This window comes from Chinchilla lanigera, unplaced genomic scaffold (genome assembly GCF_000276665.1).
Source record: "Chinchilla lanigera isolate Chin_1 unplaced genomic scaffold, ChiLan1.0 scaffold00096, whole genome shotgun sequence".
Classification (NCBI taxonomy): Eukaryota; Metazoa; Chordata; class Mammalia; order Rodentia; family Chinchillidae; genus Chinchilla; species Chinchilla lanigera.
In genome coordinates this window covers 1357232-1375538 of record NW_004955497.1, presented here as the reverse complement: position 1 = coordinate 1375538, position 18307 = coordinate 1357232, and the positions used below count along the sequence as shown (strand labels likewise).

The window sequence follows — 18307 nt, the reverse complement described above, 5'->3', positions numbered from 1 at the left end:
TGAATTCTTTAGTATGGATTCAAGATGTCCACAGTAATACCCTTTTATTCTTTAGTTATTTTTATTTCATCAAAGCTCTTCTGTGGCATAATCTTATTTTATTTTATTTTATTTTTTGGTACTGGGAATCAAACTCAGGACCTTGCGCTTGCCAGGCAGGCGCTTATGCCACTGAGCTATATCCCGGGCCCGTATTGTGGCATAATCTATATATCATAAAATTTACTTGTTTTTAAGTGTACAGTTCAATGATTATTGCTATATTTACATAGTTGTGGAACCAAAACTACATATTTATTTTCATTTCTATTACCCTAGAAAGAAAACTCGTGCCAATATTTGTTTCCTATTGTCACATCAAAACTGATCATATATACATACCTAGGAAACCATTAATCTAATTTCTGTCTCCGTCTTTTCTAGATCTTGCATATAAATGAAGTAACACATTACACAATATTCTGCTAGAGTCCATTCACTTTGCATAATCCTTCTGCGGTTCCGCCATATAACATCAAGTATCAGTACCTCACTCTTCCAATTGCCAAGTAGCACAGTATTCTATAGCATGGATGTATGCTGTATTTTATTTACCCATTGTCTACCTGATCAATATTTAGATTATTTCCACCTTTTGGCTGTTCTGATTATTACTGTTATGAACATTCACATACAAGTTTTTTTTTTTTTTTCATTTTTCCTGGGTATATACCTAGAAATAAAATTGTTGGTCATATGGTAAATGTATATTTAACTTATAAGAAACTGTCTATTTTCCAAAATGTCTACATCATTTTATACACCCAATGCATGAGGTTTCTGATTTATCTACATCCTCATCCACTCTTTTTGAGTATAGCCATTCTACCAGATGTGATCCCACCTTATTTCCACTACTCCTCAACACGGTCTCATGTCAACTGGATTATCTGTAACTGGCTTATAAGATCCTAGTGGGCTTTTTTCCTGACTCGTGTCATGGAGTTCCCTTTGTCTGGAATGTTATCCCTTCTTTGACTTAAGTAACCTATCTGAAGTTCACCTTCAGAAAGTCTTTCTTAACCACAGAACCATTCTTGTTCTCAATAATTATTCCCTCAACTGCATTACTACAACATCCACTGTTTCTCACTTACTGACTATTAAGCACTTAACATATGCTACCTAGTATTACCATCTTTTTCTAAAATGCTCAAATTCTTGGTCTCATCTGGGTTAAAAGTACCTTGGGGAATTGTGTCCTATAAGCTAGGTAATATTTGCTAATGATAATGAGGTACCATGTAAAATTCAGAAACAAACGATCATGAAAAGTAGCATTTACAAACAGATTAACTGTCCCTGGTGCCTAAGGACAATTATAACCAGTAAATACATGTTTATGCTCCTGAATATTGCAGGAGTAGAAAATATATCTTTTTCCTCTTCTGAAATTCATAAGTAATCCTTTTCACTATTTCACTCTCAAGTGAGGTGATCTTAATTTCTAGCCTTGTTTGGAGTCTGATATATTATGTAGGACACATATTGTGACATTTTGTTGGCATTAAGTTGTGTCTTGGTACTGTTGGCTTGCAGGGTTAATTCCTAGATGGTTAATAGGCTTAGTTTTATTTCTCTTGATCACATACCATGCTTTTAACTTTTAATTTGACACTGTACAAATATGTCTAAATAGTCAGAGGGAACAGAACAAAATATACATATAAATAAATCCAATACCTCTTATGTACAAACAGTTCAAAATGTTCAACCTACTAACAATGGATAAGAGTTATCCCGTTTCTGAAAAATAACCCTTAAATTTTACAATTATGCTATACACTTACCTCATTTCTTTATGGACACTTGGGATTTGATCTAAGGCCATTCGGTAGAATTTAATGGCTTTGGAATAATTTCTTTGCTTTAAATAAATGTTTCCCATATTCACTTTCAATCTTCCTAAATAAAAAGTATGATATTTTCATTTTTGCATCTTTTCTATGATATCTTTGATGACCTTAATTCATATTTTCTATAGCTTTCTTTTAAAGATTCATACATTAACTAAAATTGTACCTTTAAGACAGCTCTACTATCACATATTTACACATTACTTTTCTGTGAGGAAATGGAACTTAAGATAGGTAGATTCCTGAAAATATGGCTGGAAATGATCAATTTACATTACAAAACTGGGAGTGTATTCTACTAAAAAGTGGGACTTAAAAATACATGACATTTTAAAACTAGACTTAATAATGCCACATGCATTTTAATGGTATCAGATGAAATGACATTATGATAAACTATAATATTACTACCAAAAATTATAAATATAGATACTAAATAGAAACTCTAGTCTTGGGGTTACATTTGCATGACAGAAAGAACAGCCCCTGGGTGTGCCATTCATCACTCCTCCTCACGATGATGGCACACATTTTCTCTTCACTGTTAAGCAGCATACTTCACATCAACTGTGTTTTTTCTTCTGTATTTGTATCTGTATGGATTTTCATATAAATAGTATCTTTAAATAAGAACTTGCATCATAAATACAAATGTGCTTAGAGCATAGGTTATCTCATTATAAGGAAGCATAAAGTAAGAAGCTGTAAATAACACTATAAAAGAATTATTTTCAGTGACAAAACTGATTATACATACCTACCTGAATTGCTAAACAATTTATTTTTCACTATGACTTGATATGTATTTAGCGCTTCAGCATACATTTCATTAGCTGAATACTGACTGGCCAAGTTAAAGAGCACCTGAAGAAGAAAATATTGCAAAAAGATACATAATGATCATTTTCAGCCCCTTTTTAACTTATAACTAGAGATTAAAATGCTATAAAAAAACTTAGCTGCTTACATCAAGATACACAACCAAAAACAAAATTTAGTATACAAAAGAAGTATCTTACAAAAAAGAAATATTTACATTCCATATAAACCAGAACGTCAACAAAGAGCTGTCCACGAAGTTGCACTTAATTTTCTATGCATTCTACTTTAATTTAGTAGTATTTGCCATCTGTTAATCTCAGGAAGACATACACAGAATAAATGTGCATTGTTTATGTTACTGGTAAAGAAATAAATAAGATAGTCTTTTAAATTCTCTTGTAAATATAAGTTAAGCATCATGTGGGAATAAATTAAACCTTAATTTAGTATTGTTTAGTATATGAAAACTTGCCCATCAAAAACACAACCCCACTCTTGATACCAGAAGTTTTGCATCGAAAAGCACAGCACATTTCTGTTGAGCAGGAAGCTAAGATTTCCCCCTTGTCATCTGCGTTCCTCATGTCTCTGAGCTAAAAAGAGATTTGGGGTACTGGCAGGGGTGACTGACTACCAGGGAGAAATTGGACTGTTACTCCACAATGGAGGGAAGGAGGAATATATTTGTAGTGTAGGAGATCCCTTAGGGTGCCTCCTAGTATTGCCATGCCCTGTTATTAAGGTTAATGGGAAACTACAACAACCCAATCCAGGCTGGATGACAAATGGCTCAGAACCTTCAGGAATGAAGGTACAGGCTATCTCACCAGATAAAGAACTAAAATCTCCTGAGGTGCTTGCTGAAGGCCAATAGAATACAGAAGGGGTATTAGAATAAGGTATTTATACATACCACCTATGATTTTGTGACCAGTTACAGATATGAGATTTTAACTATAACTGTTTTCTGCTATACCGTTAATATGCTGATCAACCAGGTATATTTATTTCCTTTCTTTGTAAAATAATGTTGATAGGCTTGATATTGGTTTTTAAGTATTGCTAAACCTGTATCACAATGTTTAAGTTATAATGTGTTAGGAGTAAGCACTACCAAAAGAAAAACTTTGCCTTCTGTTCTAAGGATGGATTAATGTGCTTCCATTTGTATGCAGGATAGCTGTATCATGTTAAACATAATTATGAACTTGCTAATCTGGAGACTAAGTATGGTTTGAGGAAATATGTCTGGTTGTCAAGGTGACAAAGGGTGGATTGTAACAGTTCTATCAACTTGAATAAGAAATACCTAACTTATTGGGTTAGCACCGTTTTGAGTATGTCTGGATGACTGACTCACTGAAAGGGGCAGACCCACCCTGGGTGTGGGTGGTACCCACCAATAGGCTTGTAGCCTCAATGGAATAAAAAGGGAAAGAAGTGGTCTCATTTCTGCTTCTCTGGAGGAGTTCCAGTCTTGGCCACTGCCTTTGGATGCCCATCTCCACACTTCTAGTGCAGACTCTTTGGCTTGCTGATACAGACTTGGCGGGAAACTCTGCAGTAAGCTCCAGGCCTTTGACTTTTGACCGGATCCTCTGGCTCTCCAGTGTGCAAATGGTCCTTTTGCAGGCAGTCATTGTTAGCCTACCTTGTAAATCCTTTATTTATCATAATGCCTTTTACACAGCAGTAAAGGAGCAAGGAAATATATTTTCAGAATTAAAGAAATGTTGCTAAAACTACAGGCTTTTTAAAAAACTCTGACCATAGTTTCTCTTCTTTGCCTATTTTAAAATCCTTGAAACTCAAGTCTATATTAGAATTTCATTAATAGAGAGGGCATAAATATTAACAATCTTTGGGGCTGGGAATTTAGCTCAGCGGCACAGCACCTGCCTGGCAAATGCAAGGTCGTGAGTTCGATTCCCAGTACCGGAAAACAAACAAACAAAAGAAGTATTAACAATCTTCAAATATATAGTCACTGGATGGAAGATTTTCCAGTACTTACAAAGTTATTAAAAACAACTAACTGAATAGCTAATTTATAAAAAGGATCTCTGCCAAAAGATCTATAAACCAAAGATAAAGTATCTCATGAAGTACTTATTATTGATATAATTCTGGGTACCTAAAAGCAGTATGATTTAAAACAACAAAAGAAGAAAAATGACTTCTGTGTGGGGAAAGGGATGAGGAGAGGTTGATCAATGCTTACTGAGTTATAGTGAGATAGAAGCAGGAAGCTTTAGTGTACCAATACACAGTAAAATAACTACAGGAAACAATAATGTACAAACAGTACCTTGGTTCAGACACTTAATTTGTTCCATGATTTTAGAAAAGTTGGCCACGTTTGGATTTGGGAGAGACAGCCACAGGATGTTTGTCACCCGATGTAGTTTGCAAATAAAAACAAAATTTTGCTAAATGCTTCTACTTGTGAACCAAATTGTCCACAAATAAAACTGTTCATGAAGGGGCTGGGGATTTAGCTCAGCGGCAAAGCGCCTGCCTGGCAAGCGCAAGGTCGTGAGTTCAGTTCCTAGTACCGGAAAAAAACAAAAAAAAAAAAAAAAAAAAAACTGTTCATGAATAGAGGTACCACTATATTGTATATTTCGAAAAGCTAGAATAAAGAAGTGTGAATTTTTTTACTACAAAGAAATGATAAATGTTTGAGAAGACAGGTATATTCAACCTGATTTGAACACACATGATATATACCTGTATCAAAACATCACATGGTACCACATAAATACATAGTTTTTGTAACTTTATATACAGATTAAAAAAATAATGAATAAAAAGATTGGGAATTCAGAAATTTTCATCAAAATAAATTTTGCCAGCAGGTATTTCGATACTTACTGAGTAAGTTAAATCCAAATTGATATTTTCTGGAGTTGTAACTTGTTCTCGTTGCCGCACCAGGACTCTTTCTTTTCTTCCTGCATCTTTAGCCTTTTCTAAGGCCTGAAATCAGATTCATCCTTTGTAAAATCTGAGCATTCATCAACCTTTATGTATTTGGGAAATATCTACATGAAGCTTGCTGAATTCATTTTCAAATCATGGATTCCCCAGGATGCCCCTCTGTTAAACTTCCTTCAGGAAAAAACCCTAGAATATTTATTTGAACTGCAGATAACATCATAGAATTGCCCATGTGGTTCTTCTGGACAGTATGAGGGATGAAATGTAGATCATATTTGCTCCAAGTCAAGTTTCTCTACCATACACCTTCCATCTCCTTTTAAGTTGGACCATATACCACTTCTTTCTTCCTACTTCCTGAATTTTGGGGTATTTTATTTGAATTTGTGAGGTAGGAATTTAGACAGATTTGAGGGGCTTCTGAGATGCTCAAAATACAGCAAGTTAAAGGATAATTGCTGCCCAGCATCACAGATATTCTTAGGTTGGCTCTTATCCTACTGAGAGTACCAAAAAGCCTCTTGTTTATTTCCACAGGCAAATTCAGTAACAGACTTTGTTTTCTTAGAAACAGATAAAAAAAATTCACCAGTTTTACAAGCAATAAAAGTAGCTTTTTTTACTGAATGTTTTTCTCTAACGGTATGCACTAATCTGGTAAGTCACAGAAATTATATTTATACAGAATGACAATTTTAAAAATCAGAGCTAGATGGCTAAAAAGCAAACTATGATTTCGTGGCACACTTGGAAGAAAGTATTTCAGGGCAGTGAATGAAGCTTTAGTAACAAAGCAGAATAGAAAATGGGGGAGCACGCCTACAATCCCAGCACTCTGGGAGGCGAAGACCGAAGGAACTAACAAGTCTGAGCTCAGCCTGTGCAATTTAACAACTTAAGTGAGACACTGTTTCAAAATAAAAAATTGTAAAAGGGTTGGGGATATAGCGCATTGCAAAGACTCTGGGTTCAATTCCCACTACCATAAAAAGCAAACCAAAACAGAGCAGCCGGCACTTAAAGCTATGCGTAGCTCATGGCAGCTGTAACTTTTGGCGATATACTGGAGTCTAATCCAACAGTCTACTGGGCTGCAAATTAAACTAACAAGTACAACAGAATTTTTCCATACTAAAAAGACCAATGTCAAAAATTACCAATTATCAGAAATCATAAAGCAGTTACAATTTCTGGTTCTCAAAATAATTGCTTTAGTCAAAACGTTAATGCCACTCAGCAAAATGAAAATATTTATCTGTATCTGCTTGTGTGTATATAATAAAAGTGGAGCTGACACATGCACCTACATATATCTCATAATCTTAATCTTTTTATTTTTTAATTTTTTGTCTTTTTGAGACAGGGTCTCACTATGCAGTTCAGGCCGGCCTTGAACTCACAGTGATCCTCCTCCCTCAGCCTCCCGAGTGCTGGGATTATAGGTGTGTGCCACCACACCCGGCATAATCTTAATCTTGAATCTTACTAGTTTATGAACTTACCAATTTTAAGTCTCCACAACTGTTGGCAATACAGCTTTCTTCTACCAGCTCATTTACCTTCTTCTCTAATTGCCTAATCTTTTCTTCCGGACTGTTAAAAAAGCAGAAGTAATTTAAATCACTAAACCACTAATAATCGATACAAGACTTAATTTACTTTTAATACTGTCCATAGCCGGGCGAGGTGGTGCACGCCTGTAATCCCAGCACTCAGGAGGCTGAGACAGGAGGATTGTTGCGAGTTTGAGACCAGCCTGGGCTACAAAGTGAGCTCAAGGCCAGCGTGAGCTGCATATCTAGACCCTGCCTCAAAAAGACAAATAAATAAATAATACTGTCCATTGCATGCTCTTAAAATGTAGGTCACAGATAAGATATACATATGAAGGGCATTAAAGAGCAAATGGACTACTTATTTTAATAACTAAATAATTACTTGTAATTATAGTAAAAAAATAATTATATAATTCAACACAAAGCTGAATCCTTTAATAATTTCATTTATTCCTCATGACAATACTAGATATGAAAGCTTTCATTATTTCTATTTTACTGAATAGGAAACTGGGGTTTAGAAAGTATTTTGCCTACCAGGTGTGGTAGCACATGCCTGTAGTCTCAGCACATGGGAGGCTGAGGCAGAAGCATCATTGCAAGACCTGTTCGAGGCCAGCCTGGGCTACATAGTGTAGGCAAGGCCAGCCTGAACTAAACAGTGAGACCCTGTCTCAAAAAAAGCAGTATTTTTCCCAACATTACAAAGATGTCAAGTTACAGAGCCAGGATTTAGAACCAACGAGGGTACTCTAGGACCCTGGTTAGTATATTACCACCTCCCAACTGAAGCAATTTTTCTTTCAGAGCCTATGGCAAATGAAAACTTTGCCTTATGGTTTGGAAAAATGAAGCCATCATAAAAGAGATGAAAATGTTGCTTTGATTTTGTCGTCATTATGTTTTGTCAGTTTTTAAATTTTTAAAATAAAATAACAACAAAAAATGATTTGCATCAGAAAGAGACTATAGAGAAAATTTTTTTTAGCAAGGTAGGTAAGCTTTAAAATTCTGGCTCTATTAGGAGTAAATTATTCCAGGGCTGAGGGTAGAGCTCAGTGGCAGAGTGCATGTCTAGCATGCATGTGACCTTGGGCTCCAGGCCCAGCACTACAAAGAGCAAATTATGCCCCAGTCAGTCACATTTCACAATAACAGTGATGCTACCACTTTCCTCCAGCAAAAATCAGAACAACATGAATGTGTATCAATGCGTAAAATATATTGATATCAGTTTTCTTAATTATAATGGATTTCCTAAGAATACAGGCACAAATGAAAGAGTACAGCCTGATCCTACAGAATCAGATCTATAGAATCAGAGCAATCTGATTGCTAAGGGACTAAGACCAAATTTTACTAGTGTATAAAAGTGTATAAAATTTTAACTCACCAATGAGCATACAGATGGGGAGTTTTTAAAAGTTCAAGAGTAGAATTCTGTTTTCAAGTTGTCTGAAATAATCTAGTAAATGTCTTCTTTTAAATATATTTCATTGGTGCCTATTAACTTTATAAAACATGGGTTTCAATGTGGCATTTTCATATATGCACATATCCTGACCACATGTATTCCCTCTACTGCCCTCTCGTGCACTGCTCCACTCCTTTTCTCTTGTCTAGTAATAGCACCCCTCTACTTTCATGCCATGTTCTTAGACTGCACATAGTAGGGAAAACACGCAATGCTGGTCTTTCTGAATCTGGTTTAATTAGCTTAACATGTTGATTTCCAGTTTCATCCATTTTCCTGCAACACGATTTTATTCTTCTTCACACTTAAGCAATAGTCTATTGTGTATGTGTATTGTTCTTAACTACAGTCACCATGGTTTACAATAGGTCTCCTGAACGTAGTCCTCCTAACTGAAAATTTGTATCCTTGACCAAAATCTCAGTTTCTCCCTAATACAAACTCTATTATTAGAAGGAAAATAACCTTATTACACAATGAAGTAAGTTTATAGCATTTCTATCAGAGCAGTGAACCCAAATTAAGCTTTTACTCATTCCATGAAACCTATTCCCAACTATCATGATTTTTCAAAACAACAAATAGTCTTTCCTTAGTGGCTTTCTTAGTGGGCAAAGTAATCATCAGACTCCAGAATATATTTGTTAGCATTTTTTTCTCTTTTTTCTACTGTATATATTACACGTTAGTAACACAGATTGGTGAGGTTCACTTTGGGAATATGGTACACACATTTAATATACCTTTCTCATTTTAAATCCCATTACTCCTTTTTCTTTCCCCTTCCTTCCTGTTCCCTTTCCCACATCCCAAAGTCTACCCTCTAGTTTCCTGGCATCTCTCCTTCCTTCCTTCCTTTGTTTATTTTTCAGCGTTCTCATATAAGAGAAAACATATGAATTTTAACTTTCTGAATCTGGCTTATTCCACTTAGCAAGATAGTCTAATATTCCATCCATTTTCCTGAAGAGGACATGATTTTGTTCTTCTTTATGCCTGAATATTTTTCCATCATGTACATACATGAAATTTTCTTTATCCATTCTCCCACTTTGTAGGTTATCTCTTCAATCTATTAGTTATTGTCCTTGTTGTGCAGAAATGTTTTAGTCTGATGTAGTTCCACTTGTTAGTTCTTCTATTACTTCCTGTGCTGTTGGAGTCCTATTCCGGAAGTCTTTCTCTGTGCCTATGATTTCAAGTGCTTCCCCTATGTTTTCTTCCAGCAGTTTCAAATATTCTGATTTCAAATCTAAATCTTTAATTTATTTTGATTTGATTTTTGTACAGGGTAGGAGATAGGGATCTAGTTTCTCTTTTCCACATAGAGATATACAGTTTTCCCAGAACTATTTGTTAGATGCTGTCTTTTCCCCAATGTGTATTTTTTGCTCCTTTGTCAAGCATCAGATGGCTGCAGTTGTGCAGGTCTTTTTGTGTGTCGTCTATTCTATTCTATTCAAGTACATGTCTATTTTTGTTCCAGCACCATGCTGCTTTTGTCACTAGGGCTTTGTAGCATGGTTTGAAATAAGGTATTGCGATGCCTGCAGCCTTGTTCTTTTTGCTTAAGACTACTTTGGCTATTATGGGTCTTTTGTGTTTCCATATGAATTATAGAATTTTTGAAAGTTAATTCCTAGATATTTTTAAGCTATTGTGAATGGAATTTTTGTATATCTTTCCCAGCTAGATATGTAAAAATTTGTGAATGGTGATTTTGTATCATGTAATACATTTTTTATATTTTAAGTATTGCTTAAAGATTATTAAACTAAAAATATCAATATAAAATTTCAAAGTTAAAACTTTGTAAGAGATCTTCATGAAGACATTTAAAGTAACTATCCTGTCCCTAACAAATACCTAGAAAATGACATCTATGTGTTGATATTGTCAAATATCCTCTTAAAAAGAGCCTGCCATCCCTACCCTTATTCCTTGCATACAGAAGTCAAGCCAGTCTCTGGCATCTGTGATCATTAAATGTGACATGTCAACTTGAGCAAGAACTACCCAGCTACCTAGGAGAGCTCTGGGTGTGTCTGTAAATGACTGAGATGTAGGTGGCAAACTGAGGAGGGAAGACCTACAAGATGTGAGTGGCACCAACCAGGCTTGCAGCCTGGACTGAGTAGAAAGGGAAAGAAGAAGGAAGTCTTGATCCCTTTTTTCTGCAAAGCTCTGGTCTTCACATTGCCTCTGGACACTGGTCTCTAGTTCTTTCAGGCTTCCAGCTCAGACTCCTCCGTCTTCTAATGAAGACTCTTTGGTTTCCAACACAGGCGTACACTGGCGACAAGGCAATGAATTTCCAGGCCTCGGGCCTTACACTCTTATTGGATCCTGTGACTCTCCTGCACGCAGAGGGCGCTTTTGTCTTCTTCCACCTCTGACTCTATAAAAGGCTCCTGGGACTCTTCCCCTTCAGATCCTGTAAGCCAGTGGTAGCAAACCTGTGGCATACAGGTTACTGTGTTTTTCTTGTAAGACAAAAGATGTTAATATAGCATTGTTTTTTTCTAAACTATAACCTCAGTATTCAAGTTTAATTACAGTGTTAGCACTCTGCAATAAATAAGTGGGTTTTTGGTTGCAGTTTGGCTGTCTCCAAAATGTTGTCAACTCTGCTCTAAGCTGACCTCATAAATCCCGTGTGTAATCATACATATATTTTATGTGGATTCTGTCCTCTAGGGAACCCTCAATAATAGAGCATCTCCTTCTCTTTCCCAGGAGTTGGGTCAACCCTAGGATGTGATGTATTTCTTGCCACTGAGGAAATAAAGGCACGTTCTGCTTGGGGTGAAGAGCTTCTGCAAAGGTTTCCTTTCCTTTTTACAAGCAAATGAAACTGGGACTTTCTGCAGCCAGGCTTTCTCCGTTACACGGCCAGGCTCTCAGCAGCCTCTTGGCAGTGTGGTGACAGTCAGGCTCTTGGGAAAGCCAAGAGAATCAAACAGAGTCAAAGCAGGGACTGCAGTAAATAGCTAACATTAATCATTCCTAGAACTGTTCTTCCTCCAGACCTTCTGTTGTGTACAATAAATGTTTTTATTAATTATGTGTTTTAAAACATCTTCTATTTTTAGCAGCTGGAAAAATATTAAGTGGCATTATAATTACATAAAAGATCTACTTTTACTAGCAAACATGCTGTAATTAAAAAGGATACAAAATGAAACTGATTTTCTATAGAGGTTCCATGTGAGTTAAAAAGGTAAATTATGTAATTTATACAATAGCTCCAAATACTGGGTTGAAGAACTATACTTTAAAAACTTACGTTATACAGAAGTAAACCAGTGTAATGGTTAAAAGAATGAGCTCTGGAATGAGACTAACCAGGTCTGAACCTCAGTCCTGACCTCTGTTAGCCTCGGCCAAGTCAAGATCAGTGTGCTTCTCTTCCTCCTCCATGAACTGGTAACAGTAACGGCTCTATCTCTACAGATTTAGAATAGTTCCTGCACACACAGGACTCAGAACACGTTTGTTGTGATTATCATTATTTTTTTATTTGTTTTTTTGACAGGGTCTTGCTATATAATTCAAGCTGGCCTTGAACTCACAGCAGTCCTCCAGCCTTGCCTCCCAAGTGCTGGGATTACAGGTGTGTGCTACCATGCCCGGCTGCTGTGATTATTTATAAAATGTATACATCAAGGTACTTAGATATCAGTAAACTGTATGGCTGTCTGAATGGTTACTGTAGTTACCAGCTGTCATAGCACCAAACTAAGTTAATTTATAAAAAATTACATTGATCAGGCTGAGGATGTAGTTCAATGCTAGAGCATATGCTTAGCAAGCACAAGGCACTGGGTTTCATACCCAGCAACACACATATCCATGTGAGTTAAACTACTCCATAGTATCATGACAGATTAACTTGCTATGAGTGTTCTTGATATTTTTCTTTGAAAATGTCCTTTTAAAATAATCAGAAGATTTAGTAATATCACTCGGTCTTCAAGAGAATCACTATTTGGGCACCCATAAAAATTAGGTATCTTCAAATCAAATAATGTCCCAATGAAATTGCACAGAACACATGACTATTCTTAGATATGATTCCTCTGCTAGTTCTAAGAACAAAGTATGATGTTTTGAATATTTATCTACTTATACAATTTTTAAAAATTATATATTTGGAAAATAGAAATACTTAAAACTAAGTTTACAACTAAAAGTAGAAACTTTAAAAATTTATATATTTGGAAAATAAAAAATATGCAGCAACAATAACCAAGCAACAGCATAAAGACTTGCATACCTATCTTCGTTTTTGGTTTCCAGAGGAGGGGCAGGGCCCCTTGATTGACCAAGGGGATCAAATGCAGAACCTGAGACACAATTTAAGAGTTCATATTTAATTTGCAACCCAACACAAGTGAAGAAAATATGAAAACATGAAATCCTGTAAGAGGAACTTACCTACTTATTAAATAGTTTGATTACCTACTTATTAAATGGATATAACATTTATTATGGCTACATAAATATTACATATATCAAGAAGTTGGTAAAATTTTCTAACATGCTTTCGTGAAACTATGTAAACAAAATTTGTGGGTTAATATGTAAAAACAAAAATCAGATACGCTGTCACTATTTACTCTCTCTTGCACTGATCTATATCAACTCTAAAATCATCAATTGTATAAATATAACTTGGTAATGGCTTTTGAATGTCCCTTATTGGTAAAATAAACATTTCATAATAACTGTATGTTTTAATTATGTTTAACTTTTGTATATTTACACTGCTTTTACTTTTCATTTCTAAATATAATTTACATAAAATAAAATGCACACATTTTAAGTATACAGTTCAACACATTTTGACAAATTACACAGTAGTTGTAACCATCCCTGTGGAACAAGTTCATCATCCTCTTCCTATCTTTTCCTTCTTTTTTTTTTTCTCCTTTTCAGATAAGGTCTCACCCTGTAATTCAGGCTGGCCTTGAACTCGCTATGTAGCCGAGGCTGGCCTTAAACTGATGGAGATCCTCCTGCCTCAGTCTACCAAGTGCTGGGATTACAGGTGTGTACCACCATGCCCAGCTCCTTTTCTTTTCTTAATAGAACCTAAAATAACAATCAATTATGGTCAATGGCATTTTAAATTTTATTTAATATAGTAATGACATTTATATATGTTATAATTTGTATACAGTACAAATTTAAGAGATCTGAAAAAAACTATCTGTAGAAATGGTATAACAAACCTCTCAAAGCTGCTTTGGTAAACCCAGCTGCTCTCACTGCTGTCATGGGTCTAGTAACTCCATCCTTCCAAGAAAAGGAATTATTTTAAAATAGTCTTAAATAAGATCGACCACTGCATGTGACATACATCGTAATACAGTCCTAATTTCTAATACTTACTTTAAATTACTATCCACTTACTCCTTTCTTCTGCCTCCTTATGTATCAAACCTATCTCTACTTTCTCTTTCTGCTACAAAATCTAATTCCTGACCCAACTGGATTGCTCTTAAACAAACAAACAAACAAACAGAAAAGCACGAATTAGCTTATTAGCTAGCTGCTCGGCTACTTTTAACTGTTCAATATGCTCCTGAGAGAAACCACAGAAACTGCTGTACATGGCAGCACAGGGGAAAGCAGCTTCTGACACAGCACATAAACAAACTGTCAGTTCTCTGTCCACTCCCCGGTGGGGTTTATCTTGAGAGCTGAGTAAACCCAAGGAGAGCGGCCTCCAAATATTTAGAAGAGCCCAAACTATAGCCCACAAATTAAAGAATCATAATCACTGCAAAAGTAACATTTTATTTAACATTTGAAAATATAAAGTGGGAAAAACTTTGGTAATAAATTCTAAGTCATAAGAAAGGTACAAACTCAACAGGTGACACAGGTACCTGAATAGCTCCTGTCACTGGTCTTCCCCTTGATGACATTAAGGATGTCTTGGACTAGCAAACAGAAAAGTACATCAAAAAGATACCTAAAAACAGCCACCTCTAATTTTACAAATATTTTCTTCATAATTGTTTTCTTCATCCTGTCATTGAGTAACATATTTTTTCCCATTTATCACCTGAGGATATGAGCCCAGACTCTAAAACACAAGTAGGCAAACTGTAACTCACACCCTGTAAATGAAGGTCCACTGGAATCCACTTCCACGCTGTCTGGCTGCCCTTACATTACAAATGCAGGGATGGATGGACAGAAAGACCATCGGGCCTGCACTGCCTAAGATACTGATCCTTCTGCACAGCATCAAAAAGCAAGCTTATGAGTGGCACACACTTGGGCCAATTAATAAAAGCATGATTCCCATGATGCACTTGGTTATGCAGTGCAGAAGGCTGCGGCTTCGTTCTCACAAAGCACATGATGGAAGCAGGTGCCTGGGGCTCTAGGTTCTCCAGCCATTTCTGACCCCTTAGGTAATTTCACCATGAGGACTAAGAAATGCTGTTCTACCCCATTCTCTCACTGTTCTGCCTCACCTTTCTTATTTTATACAAGCAAAACCATCCAAAATGCAGGTAATTTGGGACAAGATTAAAAGGTTTACTATTTTTATAGTGTTTTAGAGTTAGCATTCCTCCACAGGTCTTTAAGGCAAGACCCAAATATATGACTCTGAAACACTTCCCTTAAATTTTATTTTTTCACTTATTAATTGTTTTTTTACAATTATAAATACCATTAAATTTAAATAACATTTAGCTTCACATAAAATACATGAATGGAAAACACATATGACTTGGTTATATGATGTAGAAAATAAACAGAAGTGAATCAACAAACATAAAGTCTACAAATGGAAAAGGGTAATGTAATATTTCCAACAGACTTGCAAATCAAGACTAAAATGTTTAAAGGTGTTAATCAAATGACTTTTTTAATGTTTGTAACTATCCAAAATGGGAAATCGATCTGGGTCACGAACTTAAAAACAGCCCAAACCACTTAGAACTGCTTACCGTGAGCTTATACATAAGAAAATGCATCTTAATATTTTCAGCTTATAAAAACCTACCCCATATCCAGTAGCTATAGGTCTAGTAACTGCCGTGCTTGGTATTTTAGCAGTTATCTTGGGGAAGAAAAAGAACAAAGTTAACAGAATTCAAATTAAGCTACATAATAGAAAGTTGGAAAAGAAATGAAAAATATCGTTTCATCAATAAATAGACTTTATATAATTTTTAGAATGAGTTCTTCTAAACTACCTTTACTATCAGGGCGCTTGCTTATCTTAAGGGTTGACAAGAAGCCTCGGTTTCAATTCATTTTAAAGGAGACAGGGGGCTGCAGGCTGGCCTGAGCGGTCAGTCTGGACCTGCCTCATGCCCGCATCGAGCGTCCGTGACGCACTGAAATGCAGGCCGGGGCCCGCGGCATGAGCCCACACAGCAGGCACAGGGTCCAGGGCCTGGGAACCTAGGTTTGAGTGTCATCCTCCTTAACTAACTGTTTACTCTGTATCTTTGAACCCGTATTTGCTCAGTTTTTAAATAAAGAGACAAAGTATACTGATCACAAAATTATAGATGAAGTAGCATAGAACCATGTGAAAGTATCCTACAAGGCTAGTTGTTAGACTGACTGAAATATTTAACTAAATATATCATTCATGGACAGATTCTACTTTGGATAGAATTTTAAAAACTTAAAAACTAAGAATAAAAAGTCTAGGGACAAAAATATTTTTAAAAAATCTGTTTGAATGCATGGAGAATCAAGGGAAGAACCACAAGTTCTCAAAATAAGGAAGAGACGGGATGCTGGAGAGGGAGCTTGCATTCAGGCTGTTGGGCTGTTTCTCCTCCATGAACCTGTTCATTCTAAATGTACGGCTGAGGAAGCAGGGCGTGGCTTCATTCTCAAGAAATGAACACCAGAGTTGAGGGAATCCTCCAGCTTTAGCTCGTCATCTCATAGGGCTATACCCTAAGGCTGAAAGATAAATACAAGTGTATCATCCTTCGCAAGGGCTGAAGCCCAGGCTGACCGGATTAAGGTCATCAGAGAGTCCTAGTGCTACAGGGCCGTAAGTAAAAGCAAATCCTCCCTAGTGAAAGAGAAGATCCGGGAGTGGTATGCTGGCCAACAGAACTTTCTGTGGGAACAAAAACACTGTCTTTTCTGACAAGTGCCAAGGATCACAGACACAGCTACTGGGCATTTGAAATGGGGTTAGTGCAACAGGGACCCGAATTTTAAATTTTATATAATTTAAATGTAAATAGTTGTATGTGGCGGTTGGCTGTTAACAACAATGGACAGCACAGGCATAAAATAATAAAATTACCTCTATATAATTTCTCACTTAGTGTCTGGCATCCAATCAAAACAACCAGACAGGGGCTGGGGATGTAGGTCCTTGGTAGAGCAGACACAGGCCCTAGGTTGGATTTCCAGTACAACAACAAACAGAAACAACAAACAACAAAAAGCAGCAGCAACAAAAACCACAAGCCACTCAGGTGCCAAGATACCCTACTCAAAAAGTCAAGAGAAACAAACAAATGGAAAGAAATCTAGAAAGGGATACAGATAACGTAAATACCAGACACAGACTTTAACATAACCATGCTTCAAGGAGTTAAAAGACAAAATCAACAATTTTTGGAGAGAATTAAAAATAACAGAAAAATAAATGGAAATTATAGAACTGAAATAACGTAAAATTGTGGAACTGCTCAGGAAGAGTAAAACTACTAGTTTACAGAAGACTTAGTAAGTTCAAGATAATTGTTGTACTCCGCAGGGCAACACCAAGAGAATAATCTTTAAAATAACAAAAGAGAGAAACGGAGTAACAAAAACAAATGGCAAAAAAAGAAAGAAAAATGAAACTTAAAGGAGGCAAGAAAAAAATAAAAAGCAATAATAAGAAAATAAATTTTAAGTTAAATATAAATAGGATCACTAGATGAATAAGATGATCAAACTACTTAAAAAACAACTCAATTATCTGCTGTTATAAGAGATACTTTAAATATATGACTTTGGAAAAGTGGGAAGGAAAAATAATGGGAAAACATAATGGAAATAGACAAAAAAACAGCTTGTAAAACTATATCAATATATTAATAACTGACAAAAGGCATTTATAATAGACATTTCCTAACAATCAAAGGCATGATATAGTTCAATTTACCATGAAGATAAAATAATTCTAAACATATGAAGCAAAAGACCAAAAAGAGAAATAAATATCCCTAACAATAATGTGAGATTTAACTATTTTCTCACTAATAGCAGAACCAGTAAACCAAAAAAATTAGTAAAATATAGAACATCTGAACAATATTATTACACATGTTCTAATTATACACTGTACCTATCAACTTCAAAAATACACATTCTTTAAAAACTGCACTTGGAATATTAACCAATTCTAAAGAATTTCTTGAAATAATACAGATTTTGCTCTCTAACCCTAAAAAGTCGTAACACAAAGATAATCAGAACACTTTAATGTCTGGAAATTAAGAAATACAATTCTAAACAATACATGGGTCGGAGGCTGGGGATTTAGCTCAGCGGCAAAAGCACTTGCCTGGCAAGCGCAAGGTCGTGAGTTCGGTTCCTGGTACCGGAGAAAAACCGAAAAACCAAAAAAA

General features: G+C 35.8%; 1 protein-coding gene across 8 annotated transcripts in view; it reads right to left on the bottom strand.

The window, feature by feature from the left end:
• The window catches only part of Ift88 (intraflagellar transport 88), a 115830-nt gene that overhangs the window by 79250 nt on the left and 18273 nt on the right, over nucleotides 1–18307 (bottom strand). For all 8 annotated transcript variants that reach the window (XR_264192.2, XM_005406308.2, XM_013505482.1 and 5 more), the window contains exons 4-11: nucleotides 15715–15771; nucleotides 14582–14635; nucleotides 13922–13985; nucleotides 12964–13033; nucleotides 7160–7250; nucleotides 5592–5696; nucleotides 2657–2759; nucleotides 1830–1944 (exon numbers count right to left, since the gene is read on the bottom strand). Coding sequence is in view for 7 of the 8 variants with exons in the window: in XM_005406308.2 (XP_005406365.1) it covers nucleotides 1830–1944; nucleotides 2657–2759; nucleotides 5592–5696; nucleotides 7160–7250; nucleotides 12964–13033; nucleotides 13922–13985; nucleotides 14582–14635; nucleotides 15715–15771 (659 nt within the window). In the remaining variant the exon portion in view is untranslated. The remainder of the gene's footprint in view (nucleotides 1–1829; nucleotides 1945–2656; nucleotides 2760–5591; nucleotides 5697–7159; nucleotides 7251–12963; nucleotides 13034–13921; nucleotides 13986–14581; nucleotides 14636–15714; nucleotides 15772–18307) is intronic.